This window comes from Strix uralensis, chromosome 5, assembly GCF_047716275.1.
Source record: "Strix uralensis isolate ZFMK-TIS-50842 chromosome 5, bStrUra1, whole genome shotgun sequence".
NCBI classification, from domain to species: domain Eukaryota; kingdom Metazoa; phylum Chordata; class Aves; order Strigiformes; family Strigidae; genus Strix; species Strix uralensis.
In genome coordinates, this window is record NC_133976.1 from 28530319 (window position 1) to 28545728 (window position 15410).

The 15410-nt window shown below is 39.1% G+C and overlaps 1 protein-coding gene across 1 annotated transcript in view; it reads right to left on the reverse strand.

Moving 5' to 3' along the window:
* MET (MET proto-oncogene, receptor tyrosine kinase) overlaps positions 1 to 14986 on the reverse strand; it is a 72520-nt gene extending 57534 nt beyond the window's left edge. The window contains exon 1 of the mRNA XM_074870217.1: positions 13778 to 14986. Within this exon, the coding sequence (XP_074726318.1) occupies positions 13778 to 14977 (1200 nt within the window). The 5' untranslated portion in view covers positions 14978 to 14986. The remainder of the gene's footprint in view (positions 1 to 13777) is intronic.
* Positions 14987 to 15410: the final 424 nt, after the last annotated feature.

The following is a 15410-nucleotide window of genomic DNA, read 5'->3' on the forward strand; positions in this document are numbered from 1 at the left end:
TTATGGGAATGTTTCTTTTAACTTTATTTTATCCTGTCTGTTGGAAATAAGACATAGGGTCTTTATCTAACCACACGATATGTGTATAAGCACATATATCAACATAACCTTTCTCTTAGTGACTTCTGTATTGCTGCTTCTCCAAGGGTCTCAGAGTTCTTTGAGTGCAGAGCCTGCCTAGTGACAGACCTGCTTCTAAAACAGTGATTCCTAGAAAATGATTCTCTAAAAACACTGTGCTTCTTTTAACCCTTTTTTTTTTTTGCATTAAAATAACAATTTCCAGTATTCTTCTCCTTCTATTCTCTTTTCACCACTTTCTTCAGTGATAAGACAGAAAAGGGGAGAAAAAGATGGAGAATGAGAAAAGGGAGATAAGCCAGGATAAATATGTTTCTGATTGTAGATTTAAACGAAACTATGGGGAATTCAGCCTTTTACAATTACTTAGGCTACTGTATTGATCATCTATGGCTCATGCACTATTTTGTCCAATGTTTATATGTTATGAGCGCACTATAATAGTTGCTGCCTTTGCAGGATTTTTTCTTTCAGTTTGGGAATAGAGATTACATGTTTTTCATTTTCATTGGAAAAATTCTTGAACAATACACTTTACGTTATCTCTTGAGAAGAATATAACCTGCTGTCCTGACAATTCAATAGTAATCTATTAACTGATAATTCCATTACTATTGAAACTACATCATCTGTTTTGGTGAGATTGTACAGATAACAACTGGGAACCCCCTGAAGGATCTCTAACCATTTTAAATTTGGAAGTCATCTAGCATGTTCCCACTGTCACGTACTTTATGAATAAACATGTAGGGAGACTATAAAGGATCTTATGGTGGTTCCATAAGATCCTCTGTTGACATCAACAGAGAGCTTCATTCTTCCTAATTTTTTTATTGGTTTGCTGTTGTTACAAACATGTTTTAAAAAATTCTTTTAAAAAGCTTGAATTAAACTGTTTAAAGACAGTCTTTCCACTAAATTCAATAGATCTGGATCATACCCTTAAAGAACATGTAAGAGTAAAATTTTATTTTCTTGTTTTCTAGATTCAGATGTTTCTCTCTCAAATTACTATGAGAAAGCAAGCAATGAACCAAGAATTTCTTGCTGGCTTAACTCTGGTGAAATCTGGAAAAAAACCCAAGGCACTGAAAATGCTATTAACAAAATGTTCAACCTAATAGCTCAGTCCTTTGATGTTGAATTGTAACATTTCTGAACTGTGTACAGCAACAGCACTGTTGGGTGAAGCTTTCTCTGATCCCTAGGAGTTCCAATCAGCACTGGTGCCAGCTTTTCTCCAGGTGCCCTGTAAATTTAGTGTATCACTTAGGTAAAAACCTGTGTAAGACCAAACAAGAGCAACTGAAATCTCCTGCAGTGCCTTAACGATACAGAAAGAGGGCTTCTAGATTAGATCCGATATAGCAGTGACATAACAGTTTGGTTATCCACATGCTAAAGGGTTTGCTGTACTAGTTTTGGTATTAACTGTTAATGCATGGTGTGTTTTGCTCAGCAGGAACTGAACTAATACTTCGCACTAGGAACACTGAATACACTTTAAATATTTTTTAACCCAGTATGTGACTGGGTTAAATCATCAAGGGACAAATTTAGCTTTTCTTTGTTTTGGCCACCAAACAAGCTAAAAGCTTTATTCTTTTGCACTCATATCCTACCCAGTCTAAAAGTATTTCTGAAACATCTGTGCAAAGATTACTCATACAATGAGTATGAATAGTTCAAGTGCAGAAAGATGTACAGTTTTCATGCTTTTTGAAATAAGGCAGATTTCTGAATTTATCCTCCCCCAACTTGGGATCTCTGCTCTTTGCTGTAACTCCTTTTTTTCCATAAGCAAATGACTTTGGGGAGAAATGTTTCTGTGCTAACCTTAAAAAAGTATCTCCTCCTGTGTAGTCATCTCAACACAATTTGTACATCCCAACACGCCTCATGAAACCCTGTTCAAGCTCTTTTTAACAAGTGGCTAGATTTTCCTGCTTGCCCCAACACCTTTCCTAGCTTCCCTGAAGTCAGTTCAGCCACAAAGTCAGTTCAGCCTTCCTTAGAGATGTCGTCATTTTGGGTATCTGCCCAAGAACCTGCAGATTGTTCCACATATGGCTCTCTTACAAAACCTGGTGCTTCATAGATTAACCATAATGTAAGGTTAGCTGTTTAAGAAATAGGAAGGCTTTGATCTTTGAGTAGAAATGCAGAGATTAAAAGGCTACTTAGAAAACTAAAGGAAGATTGATAACATGGAAAACTTCAGCAAAGAAGCTGCTTTAAATTAACTCTTTGAAGCCTGAATCTCTCCCTCCCTCCCTCCCTCTCTGTCAATATACATGTAAGTATCCATTTGGCTGTCAATGTGGAAAAATAACTGATGTCAGATGATGCACTCTCGATATTATGCCAAGTTGCAGTGACAAATCACACAACTATTGAAATGGGCAATTAGAGCGGGTAACTGCTTGGGTCCCACTATATTGCTTCTCTTGTGGGAGGAGAGGTGCCAATTGCATGTGTGATTCATAGGGAGGGCTTTGTGAAGCTGGTGTAGGTGTGCCACTGGAATGCAATGAGGTGTGGGCAAGCCCTGCCTTTCAGCCATGTCCAGAAGGGTAGAAGATAACCAATGCTATCTTATTTGTTCATAGGGGAAGTTGTGGTGTTTCAGAATTTACTCTGATTCAGTTCACAGAAGACAAATGTGCGAAAAAAGTCTCTAGACATGTTGAGCTGGGCTATCAGCAGTTGTTGCTGTTTGGCAGTTAACTGATGATTTACATATCATAGTCAGTGGGCATAAAAAGAATATTTCAGACAGAGTTGCACATCAGAAGCCAAAAGTGCAAAGCAGGGAGGAAATCTTAAAGCCACTAATGAAAATCTCAAAAAAATACCCAGTTAGGTCAGCATCAGAACCAATCATAGAGTCTAGTCTTTAGTCTGAATACTAGACTTAGGGGAAAAAAAAAATGTAAATTTTAACCAAAGACTTTTTGTGAGCTTTTCTGTTATTTGTGGCGACTGCAATTTGGAGGAACACTCCTCCAGGCTCGTCCTTCTAGAGCTGGCCAAAACCTGTTCTTAGTTAAGTGCAGTGCTCAATTAGAAAGTGCTATTATGTATAATGTCTCGATGTTATGTTTAATGTCTTGAATAAACTAGAAATTAATGACTTAATCACTGTAGAACATCTCATACTGTCTTGTGAGTGATTTGGAGGACATCATTAAAATTAAATTTTAATTTGACAAATTGGAGAAATGGTCTGACAGTAACTAGGTAAAATTTCCTAGTGTCAACTGTAAAATACTACAGATATGAAGAAGAACTCAAGTGAAAATAGGAATAAGCAGGACTCTTATTTTATGCTGCTTTGTTTATATGACTTTTAACTTGTTGGTTGCCAGGAATCAAATTCCTAAGCATCAACTTTTGTTTTCTGCTATGGATCCCGGGAGTCTGCCTGAAGAGAAGTGGGCACCCATGAGTGCTGACATTTCTCCTTTGAGCATTTCCATGGCATAACATGGAGCAGGGGAAACGAGCTACTGCTAAATGAGCTGAATCCTGATATCTGCAAATGGAAAAAATCCTTTTTCAAAGAAACTGCTATAGAGTGAATGAATAGATGACTCTACGTAACAAATTGATTCCCAGGACAATTAAAAACAGAGAGGGTGTATGAGTTGCTTATCTCTTCTCTTGTGGAGGTCAGTGAATTAAGATGAATAATTAAACTACAGTTTTCAGGACTGTGTCCTGTTAGAATCAAGCATACAACAGTGAAGAATTTACACATGTACAGCAGACTGAACAGAGAGAGTAACTGTGAGGAACACAGAAGAAACTTATCAGATTTTCCTCTCTAAAGTTTCTTGTGTGTTTTTCACCAACACAGTTTTGCTGTTCTGTAATGCATTTGAATTTTCTGGGTAGTTTGCAGTACTTCAGGTGAAATATAAGAAGTGAAATTCTGGCCCCAATAACTCAGTGAAGCCAGGGTGTTGCCTTAAGAGAATGAGTGATTTGATCATCATGTTGGAGGTCTGTTAGAGGGCTGGAGTTAGAACCTGTATTGTCTGTTTCCCAGTCCCATCTAAATAAAAGTGAGGAACATTATAAATTTGGCCTATCATTGTTATCTTTGAAAGGAATTACCCCGTAAATTTCATAAACCTCATAAATCCTCCCAGCTGTCACACACCAGTCTTTTTAATTCTGGACTCAGTTAGAGATGACTACTAAGATCCTTGTATTCATAGCTCTTTGACAAAATGGGGAGAGGAGAAAAATAACCAGGACAAACTTTCTGGCTTCTGGCACATTTACAGACTCTGTTCACTTCATGCCTTCTTCTGCCAGTTCCCTTGGCAAAGGGACTACCTCCCTCCTCCTTTCCCACGTGGTTTCATGCCATAGCTGGTGAATAAAGTGTAATGGAGAAGAGGAGAACTATATAAATACCTTTCTACTATGCTATCACAAAGGAATATTTTTTCCTCTGCAATTTGCAAGACAGAAGGTTTGTGAAATGGACAAAATTTTACTACGAGCAATTCTAAAAGGTCACAGTCATATTAATTGTTCTCACTATACACAACCGTCACAGGGTGTCTGAATTCTTTACAGTTATGAGCATATTCAACAATGATACACAGAAAAAATATGGACACATTTATTTTTTGAAAGTAATTGACCAGAAAAGAATCTCTTGTGAACAGACTCCAGTACTGTACAACAAGCAGAAGAGAAGCCAGCCAGAATTGAGGAACATGAGAAACAGCTTTTGCCAACATGATCAACTGCAAGTCCACAGCGAGACTCCTCACCTGCTGGGTCAGTGTAACTGCAGTGTGAGTTCCCAAAACTTGCTGCTGCATTTTGAAGAGAAGTAACTGTAGGTAACTAAATAGTGTTGGCCATACATCAGTACTAATCATATGTACTGTTCAATAGCAGGCCAAATGAACATGAATACTGTTCCTTATTGGCATCAAGATTACATTACATTCATATTCTCCCATGTCACTTTCTTTATCAAATATTATCAATTAAGAGATTGGGTCTTTTGTATTGAACTATTGCACATATTCGTATTGATAGGGTCAGTAAGTCCTTGGAAAGAGGTATCGCAAAGGGACGAGTCAGCAGGGACTGCACGGAAGCCAGACTAGAGCAGCCTGCAGGGGATACACAGTGTGTATCCCACCTGCTGCTCTCACAGCACAGAAAGACAGCTAATTTCCATATTAATGTGGCGGTGATAGGTACTAGGTATGCTGAATTTCTCTTTCTTCTTCAAGCCCTATTTTGTCAAACAACTAACTTGATCTTCCCAAGAACTCCATGTTCTTGGGAAGTGGAACATAAATCACTCAGAAGTCGTATCACAAGAGAAAAGTATTTGAAAACACAGTATTAAAAATGCTATGTGCTTTGTAAAACAGATTTCCACACAGTAGCACCAGCCACCATTCATTACCAAGCACTTCTTGTAATCCTAAGGAAAGGAAAAATGAATAATAAATGGAACAGCTCAGTTTTGCTAGTGGACATAAATTTATGTGCTAAACAATTCCCATAGAAGCAGATCCATTGTGCTTCTGATTTCTTCTTGACCAGTGAAAGACAACTCAAGGGTGTAGGTGCTGTGAACTCAGTCTGGCATTCACAGAGAAGTGAACACATCTGGGGCAGGGGACCAGGTTCTCCTGTTTCTAAGAACTGCTGAAGCACTGAAGCTTTATTTCAAAAGGTAAAAGATTTTTCCTCTTTTTGTTTTAAACAAATAATTGTTTCCCTCTTCTTCCTTCCTCCTCTTCCCAATATTCCTCATGTATTTGAAAGAAATTCAGAATTTTTTTATAAAATACAGGAGAAATATGTTCCCTTTCTGAGAATACACTTTTCAAATCTCAATTGCGAAGTAGGAAACTTGAAGAAAAAGCAAGCAACTGGAAACACTCCTTTAAGATGGAATCAATCAAGCAATCCTAACTACACAGTGGCCACTACTATGTGTTGCTACTGCCTTGAGATTGTCTGAGTTACACAGGAAACTAACCCTTCAAAATACCACTTGTTGCAAAATAAGGAACAATTTAGAGGGCATTACTGAAGGATTAATTATCTTTAAGCTAAACTTTCAACTTCAAGGACTTGATGAGATCTCACTGAAGTCAATGGAAAGATTACACATTATTTTTATGACCCCTAAAGAAAGAGAAATTTTTTAAAGAACTCCATTGATGTAAAATTTTACATAGTATCATCCCACTATTAATACTTGTTGTTTTGATCTACTTCACTGCTAAAATGAGAGGGGGGAAGGAAGTACTGATGTTCCACTTAAGGTAATAGGTAAAAAGACATTCATGTTAAATGTAATTAGTTAATACAAATTAAGATGACTACATGTTCTATTGTCAAGATCATTCAAAGAGTTATTTGCTTTTGTCATTGAACAGTGCTGCATTAGTTCTCATAATCTGGTTAGTGCATTAGCAGTAAGTAAATCCTATTGATTCTGCAGATAAAATGGACCTAAGTAATCTTTGTATTTTGCTGATTTCCCTTAACATTTAACTCAGTATACAGATTATCAAAGGAGAGGTGTTGACTAATTACACATTTTGAAGAAATAAAATAATGCATCAGAGATGTGTGGATAAATGCAGTTCTGCTGTACATTTGTAGTGTACATCAGGTGCATTTTTCATGTAAGTTATTTACATGGAAGATGTGATGAAATAGAAAAGCTGTGAATTCCAAGTAGACCAGTTAGCCTAAAGTAATGCTGAGCGTGGGGACTCTTATTCCAAGATAACATTACACAACAACTGCACGTCTAGCCAAAACAGTGGTGCAAGAGATGTGTGGGATAGAAAGGAGTCCAGAAAGTAGAAGAAAATCATGCAATTTGCCCTAATTTCCACAGGCTGTGTATAAAAACATCTGCCTTAAGAAAATGAAGCTCTCATTATCACTTCCCCCAGATCATTCCTCCTCTAACATCTCATTGTTTTCACCCACTCCATAGACAGTGCAAGTAATATTTCTTTGTGACATACAATTGCTTTCTGAACCATTTATGCCATGGATCTTCTTTCATAACTTTTTTTTTTTTTAATTTACTGTGGGATTTGACTCTGGTTTTACCTGTATGTTTGGAAATGAGGAGTAATTCCACTATGATGTGAAAGCTGTCTGAGATCAGAAACCCACATGCCACTTAGAAAGTTCAAGTAACACAACACTCTGCTGGATAATAACTACCTACTGTTGCTTTAGTGAGCAATAATGACAGCAATATGTGGTCCTGAGTCAGAACGAGTAAGTAGAGAAACTGCTGAGGTAAGGTTGGTGCTGAGTGAGCTGAAAGGCAGATGTCTGCTTTGTCAGGATTTATGTGTCTCTCCATCATTTGGCAGCAGAACCTGAGGAAAATTCATTGCTTACTTAGATGTCTCAACTACCTACCAAAGCCAGGTGGGATGAACCCAGGACTTAGATCTGAATGCAGTGCACTGCAGAATCAGCTTCTCTTTCTCTGGAACATGGCATTGTTTATAAAGAAATCCAAGCAGATCTTTCAGGAGGGGCTGACACGGTCCCATTGCAGAATAGCCATCAGCAGACCAGACAGGACCTTAATCTGGGGCAGAGGAGCCTTAGAATTTGGTCTTGAACCCAGGAAAAGAGGCTTAGATCCAAATATTACACATCTCTAGTGAGTGTCCTTAATGTTACATACCTGCTAGTCTACATTCTGGACATCTCTCCCTATGGGACTGTAAAGATTTTCAGATTTGCAAGGTTACATAGGATAAGAAAATTATTCTTTGTCCAGTTCTAGTCTTTAGAGTTATTTAAGGGCCTTCAGAAACTCTGAGACATAAAAATCACATGACCAGATATCCATGTTAAAAAAAAAAATAAAATACTTTCTGCCTGAAATGATTTCTGTGCAATTCCGGGGAAAATGAGCAGAGTGACTCTTCTACACTAATAACCAATAGGGAACCCTGTCTTCAGTGGAAGAATTTGATTAAAAAGTCTGGAAATGGAACATTATTAGTAACTCTGGCAGTGCCCTTTGCAGAAAATGGTATTTTAACGGATACCATTTTTTCACAGAGAAATGCAGCTTTCATCGAGAAGATGATAAAACACCAAGCAGCAGCACTGGGAGGCAAACAGAGACAGGCCCCTAACAGGACATCAGAAGGAAAACTGTAGTTCTTGCAGCACTTGGGGACTAACAGGTCGGCCCTCAAACTCCATAGCTCCTGGGGTTCTGAAGAGTCTGCAAAGATATCTACCACTCAGAGTGGTGTGGTACTTTCCAAAGAAACTCCCTGACCTTTTTCCTTACCTTGCCTTTTTCTTGGGAATTCCTTGTGACGGTGTCCATGTGGCCAGTCCCAGGGACAGAACAGCCCTTACCTCTATAGCTATGTGTCTGCTGAATCTGGCTCAGCCTGAGATAGCCATACCCATACCCATACCTATGCTCATACCATACCCCCTACACACTCACACCTGTATCTCTACGTGTACCCATACCCATGCCTTCCTCATATGCAGCTTAACTGGAGTTCATACTCTTCCTGCAATCCCTTACACCACGCTACTTGTTCTAGTCAGGTCTTGCATGGCCAGGTGGGTAGATGGCCACGTACCTAATGGTGGAGGGGAGCTGGATGGTGAGCACACCCTGCCTTGCAGTCCACCATACAGGGCACAATGGTGACCCTCAAGGTACCACCTGGGTTTTCAGCAGACAGGCAGTGAGCACAGAACAGGAACGTGGATGCAGCCTGTCACCTTACTACTATGGTTTAAGCCTGTTTTAAAGGGTGTCAGTGCACACTGCCCATCAGCCAGTCCCTCTTCATTTATTCTTCTGAGACATCAGAACCCCACAGAGAAGCTTGCAAAAAATCTGTATGTACGGGAGCAGGCTTTGTGCCCAGACAGAGTGCTATATGCCATTTGATTGAGCATTTTCAGAGGAATAAATGACTGAACCAATCCAATGGATTCTGGTGCCTGACTTTTAGGGAAAATATTCAGGCACATTCTACTCACAATATAAAAAACATTTCCTCCATGCTGTGAGATTATCTAAATAAGCCACATCAACCCTTCCTAATCAAAGAGATGTGGTTTTATTTTTAAACCTGCCAAAAAATTTTAAGCCAAATGGTGTGGGATATTACAGTTACAGGGCCTCAAAAGAGTTATTTGTCTCTGTTTATTTTATTAAATATTCCTAGACATACCCTTAGGATGACAGATCAATAACTGCCTTTGCGGTTTCCTGATAGAAGACAGCAATTATTTTCTTCCATTACAATATAAGCATAACCCAATTTTACTCATCTATCATGTTTGTAATGGTAATAAAGAAGCATCACCATGTGTTTATTTTACTGTCACTTTATCTTTTGTTTTGGTGATCTTGGTTTTCATTTCACATTCTTCCAACTGTTTGTGCCTTTCATTTGACAGTTGTGACCAGTTTGTCTTGCCTTAGGACACTTGTTGGGAACACGGTGGCCTGTCTGTGGTTTCTCTTTTCCTGTAAGGTGAATGGAGTACTTGAACTTACCTATAGAAGAAACAAAGCCACAGGACCTTTACAGAGCTGAATTTGGATTTCATTTTTAGAGATGCTTTACCATGAAAGTCAATAGTGATTGAAGTTAGGTATCAAGGGACACTTGGGCTCACAATTGTTTAGCACATAAGAGATGCAGAAAGGCTAAACAAAGCTCATAAGATCATGATCTAACTAATGACAATTGAAATGTACAGTTGAAATTGCAAGGCTAAACTCAACCCATCTTCCCCACCTGAGGAATCACATTTAATCCATGATAGCGGTACACACAACCGGACTATGTTTGCAAATGAAGTAAGTAACTAGCATTTGTCTCCTCATCTGAGTACACCTCTGCTTTGAGGAGTACCACACCAGGGCTAGTAGTGACTAACTGTGACCAAATAAACTCTGCTAAAAGCCTACATCCAGTTTTCTCTTCATTGTGGGTGAGGAGATTCCTGAACAGTGATTCAAAACCCTCCACAGCAGCTACCTCTCAGATATCTTTGTCCTGACTCGGGCAATAAAACCCCTTTACTATGACTCCAAATTTTTCTTCTAATTCAAAGCCAGTTCTGTTTCCTGCTTGCTGTCATTGAAGTGACAGCCAGCTCTTCACTGAAGGAAATTATTAGGAAGTGCTAACTGGTCACAGCTCCACTGAGGTACATCTGATATTAATCAGATGCACCATCAGATTCACTTTTCCTAACCCTGACTTCAGTGAGCCCAGGATTTGGCTTAATATGTGTTTCACTTAAACACAACTGGAAATGTTTTATTTTGATTTTATAAAGTTTTCCATGAGCACTGGAATAAGTGATGCACAGTTGTGTCTGGATTTATACCTTGTGGCTTGTTGACTTTCCTGTCCAACTAAGCTCTGACGGAGACTTTTCCCATGTGTGAGCAATACCTGCTTTGGTCCCTGTGAGTCCTTCTGATGTTTATAAAGGGGCTCCTTAAACTTCATCATTTTCCGTAGCCTGAGCATATATTGGATCTGCCTCTGGATTCACACTTGGATTCACATCTTTAAGATTTCTTATTGTTGAGATTGTCAGGAAAACTAACAGAAAGACAGGCATAGAATAGCATGACCACATAAACTTCATTCCTTTAGGAAACAAGGCTAAAAACTAACAAATTTTGTCAACCACATCAAGATCAGTTGAAGTATTTTTTAAAAAAATGCTTAAAATCTGAGAAGACTAAGATGAGGAAGTGTTTTGGATACTTTATTCTGGATTATTCTGGTTTAATTTTACCTTTAGCAGTCTCAGACTAAACAGTCCTGAGGGACAGCCACTTAAAAAGATGGACTACCCAAAGTCCAACAAAATTAAGTACAATTGTCTGGTGGGACTTTTTTTGATAACATGAAATGGCCTTCATCAATCTGACTCTAACTGTAAATTATCAGATAGCACTCCCTTGCAAACATTGCTAAAGGCTCATTTTTCTTTTTACTGTTGAAGTTAGTGGTATACCATATTTACTGCTGTACTGTTTTCACTGTCCTATGACTTAATCTCAGTGGTCAGTGCCTTTCACTTGCATCAGTGGTCTGCGGTTTCATTCTCTCAACATCAAAGAGAAAGATCATCTTGGCTACATTACAAAAAGCAAGTTTTGAATTTTGCCAAAATAAACTGTGACAAAAGCTCACAGTTTATAAAAGCTTTCTTTTAAGTTGAAGGTGACTGACAAAAGGGGAAAAATGGGTTATGCCCTCATGTACGTTTTTATAATGTACAAAAAAGGGCCTAAGAAGAGTTGAGGGGTCTGGAACTCTTTTTTTAATTATTATTTTACCTTCAGCAAAATCAAGGAAGACCAGATTTCACATTCCTGACACAAGCATGAGAAACAATGTACTTTCCTCCTTCTGCCTGTTCCTTCTCCTCCTTCACCTTCCAACCTTGCAGGTCTATTTCACACACCTGAGAAAAACAGGTGTATAAAGGATGTTTGGCAAATTCTTGACAATCTTTTTGGCCAACTGAAACCTGAAAAAACTCACAGGACTCTTTTTATTGGAGCCTTAATGAGTCCTCTGGAATAAAGCAAAGGAAATGGAATGGTGAAGTTTCAGTCTTGATATTTCCATGTTAAGCAAACAATCAGGACAAAAACTTCTGGCGGCCTTCATGCCATTTAAAGAAACCACAAGAATCATAGTAACATTTTTCCCTTTATCAATTTAATGTAGCAGAAATCAGAGTTCTGATGACATTTCTTGAAAATGGGCAACTGTAATAAACCGTCTGCAGTATAAGACATTCAGTTCTGATATGCAAAGCAGCAGCAGACTCTGGAAACGCTTTTGAAGCAGGAAAGTAGTTCCCAGCATGTGAAAAGTGGCAAATTATTCTGTCAATATTTTAATGGTATACTTTGCTATGAAAAGATCACCTTATGAAAGGGGTGTATAGGCAAGTACAGAATGAGATAAGTTAAAGGCCACAAGCTTTAAAGACAGTCACTCACAAATAAAATACCCTAGGAATAAGGAAAAAAAATACTTTCAGAGAAGAACAATGTTCATTGTTAAAAATGAACTGAAAAATGAAAAAAAAAAGAATATAAGACCTGAAATGAAAAATTAGGACAGCAATAACACTGAAGAAAGATAAGAAGTTACTGTGCTGAATGTTTGCTAACTTGCTTTTAGTTCCTGAAAATTGCCTTTCCCCCCCAAAAAAAGGGAATAAAATGCTACGTCTGTTGTGGTTGCTGTATCAGCATCCGCTGGCAATGCCTATATCTGTGTTGAACACCTTGAGCCTGTGATAAGCAGTTGTCCCTGGAATGCTGAGGCTGTTGTGATGATGCTCAGACTGGGTCGGACCCCACCTCTGAGCACATTCCTGCTACTAGGGAGGAGCCACAGCAGCTCTGTGACAGATGCTCCTCCCCAGGCCACCCCACCTCACTCCTGGCAGTGACAAGCAGCCCTTCTCTTTCATGTAAGAGGCTCCCACCTCCAACTGGGGCATGTGCCAGTACCCCATCCTGATGCCCTGTGCTGGGCAGACGTGCTGAGGAGGACTGTGGTGGTATTGGGGTGACAAAGGCCTGCGGTTCCCACCTCACTCCGAGCCATCCCAACAATGGGACATGATAGATCCCATCCATCTCCAAATGCAGGTTGAGCGGTTGCTCCGTCCTGACACAGGCCTTGTCTTGGCTTGTAAGGCTAAGCAGAGCCCTGTCATAATGGCTCTGGCCCTCCCCTCTGGTAAAGGACAGCATGCCTTTTCTTGTATTTGAGAAAAGAAGGATCCCCAGAGAGGACATTTAAGGCCTTGCTACATAAGTGGGTACAATTCAAAGCTCTGCTGTTTCATTTTTCAAAATAAATGTTAAAAGTACCTGATTCCCAGATTCTTTATTTCATTTACAGGAGCTGACACCGGCACAAATACTGTACAGAAGGGAAGAAATAAATTCTGTGCTTCCTTCACTCACAGTATTTCAGATGGTTGGAGAGCAGCAACCACCTGAACACACAGTGTACAGAAAGGCAACCCTCTGACCTGAGACTACTGGTATCCTCATTCAGATACACTTTTCATAGACACTTCTTTCATTAGGAAAACTGATTTCAGTGGGACTGTTTCTGTATCAAGCATGAGTAACCATATTACAATCTGACTCTTGACAGCAGTTCCAAACTAGCTCTTTCATTTTTTCTAAGGAGGGCAGTGATTCAGCATTAACATAGTTTAAAATACGAGTGATATTTTCAGGGACTCCTCAGTGCACATGGATACGAATGTTAATGAGTACTTTTTTTAAGTATTAAAAGAAATAACTGCCTAAATGTTCCATTTATCGGCATCACAGTCTCTCAAGAAAAACAATTACTTACAAATTTAAAAAAAAAGGATATTTTTCCCCCTTGTTCCATTAATACTTTTTTAGCACCATAAGGACCTCAGTGATTTTCATACTCAGTTTCCAGGAACTAATCCTTACAGAGATGAATCATCAGCAATACTAAGTAATCTGAAATGATCAGGGAATTACATTTTGTAACTGAAACTGAGGGGATGACTACCTGTCAATGGAGTAGGCAAAGAGAGAACGAGAGTCCCAAAATGTAACAAATTAATTGTCGCTTACCCTGTTCAAGCAGTATTTGCTCTCTTTGCCGTAAAAGTGCTGGAGACATTTCATGTTCTGCTTGTCAACAATCTTGTTGAAGAACTCGTTGATGGTTCGCACGGAGACAGCGCAAACAGCAGATCTGTTGGTTGGTTCGGAAGAGTCTGGTTTGCTTTGTGCAAAAACACCATAGAGAATATCGTCGTTCAAACCAAGGCCCATTTCATGGGCTAGAGCTGCACCTGGCTTGCTTACATAGGCAGCTTGCAAAATGTTGAATACCTCCTTTCGGATGGACCTCTTTCTCCGCTTTTCGGTAAAAATACACTCAAGAGGCATTTCCATGTAAGAACGCATCTCTGAGTCTAAAGTGCAGAAGCGGATAATTCTAGTGTGAAAAGCTTGTGAGTAGAGAGATTCTCTCTGAACAGTCAGAAAAAAGACAAAGTGATCATTTTCAAAGGCATGGACATATCTAATGGGATATGAGTCGCGGAACTGAGGGAGGATATCTATATAAGACTGATCTGTGAGAAATTCAAAACCATCCTGTGTTTCTTTTAACCTTCTAACTGATATTGAATGCAGCACATGGGGAGGTTGAAATGTAGATGTCACAGTATTTCCAACAAAGAAATTGACAAACCTGTCCTTTTCGGTCACCAAAACTTTGGTTCCTAAAGTGCTTACAACACAGTCAGGACAATTATCTGCTTCTCCGTCCACCTGGGGTGAATACATGCAGTGCACCTCGCTTTCGATGTCAGCAGGGTTGTCGGGGTGAATGATGTGACGGTGGCAGATGCCTCCAGACACACTACCACAGCTGATGAGCTGATCATCATAATAAGTTTCTAAGAGCAGTGCCATGTTGACATTATCCTTCCATACACTGTTAGATAAATTGGCTTTATCTTTGCAGTCTTCGCACGGTGCACAGTCAGGGTTCTCCAAAATGGGCCCAGTCTTGTACATAGAAATGTTCTGGAGAGTTTGATTTAGTACATAAATCTTGTTGACTGCTCCAATATAAACATGATGTTTATATAAAACTACATTCTGAATTGGTGTTTCTGCAATGAAGTTAGGAAGATCATACTTTACACCCAAATTCATCTCCGATTTTTTAGCTGCTTCTTTGCATTGTCCATGGCTTCTCTGTAGCAAGGCAAACAGGAATACGATAAACCCAGAAGGATATGCAGTAAAAGGCTTCATTGTCAGAGATTTAATCTGTCAAAATATATTCAAAGGAGAGAGTGATTATATTTCATGTTCTAAAACATCAGTTTATCAGTCAACAGAAATTTGTTTCTAGGCTGCATGTATCAGCTGAACTATTTCAGTTTAAGAAGTGTCATAATCTTACTTAGTGTCATTAATAGTCTTGCGCTAGAAACTGCTATGATTACTGTTCTTTGTGGGTACCCATTTCACGGCTTTTAGAACAATTCACAGAAGGATTTTCTTATAATGAATTTTGCAAGATCCCTTGGTGCGTTGTACAGCAGTAAAAGAGAGATGACTATTTCCACATTGGCATTAAACCAGCTGACTGATACAGTTTAGAACAAGGTGGTGCACAGGTAGCTGAAAGCAAATCTGCTCAGGACACTCACGACACAACTGCACACAAAGCAGTTGTTGCACT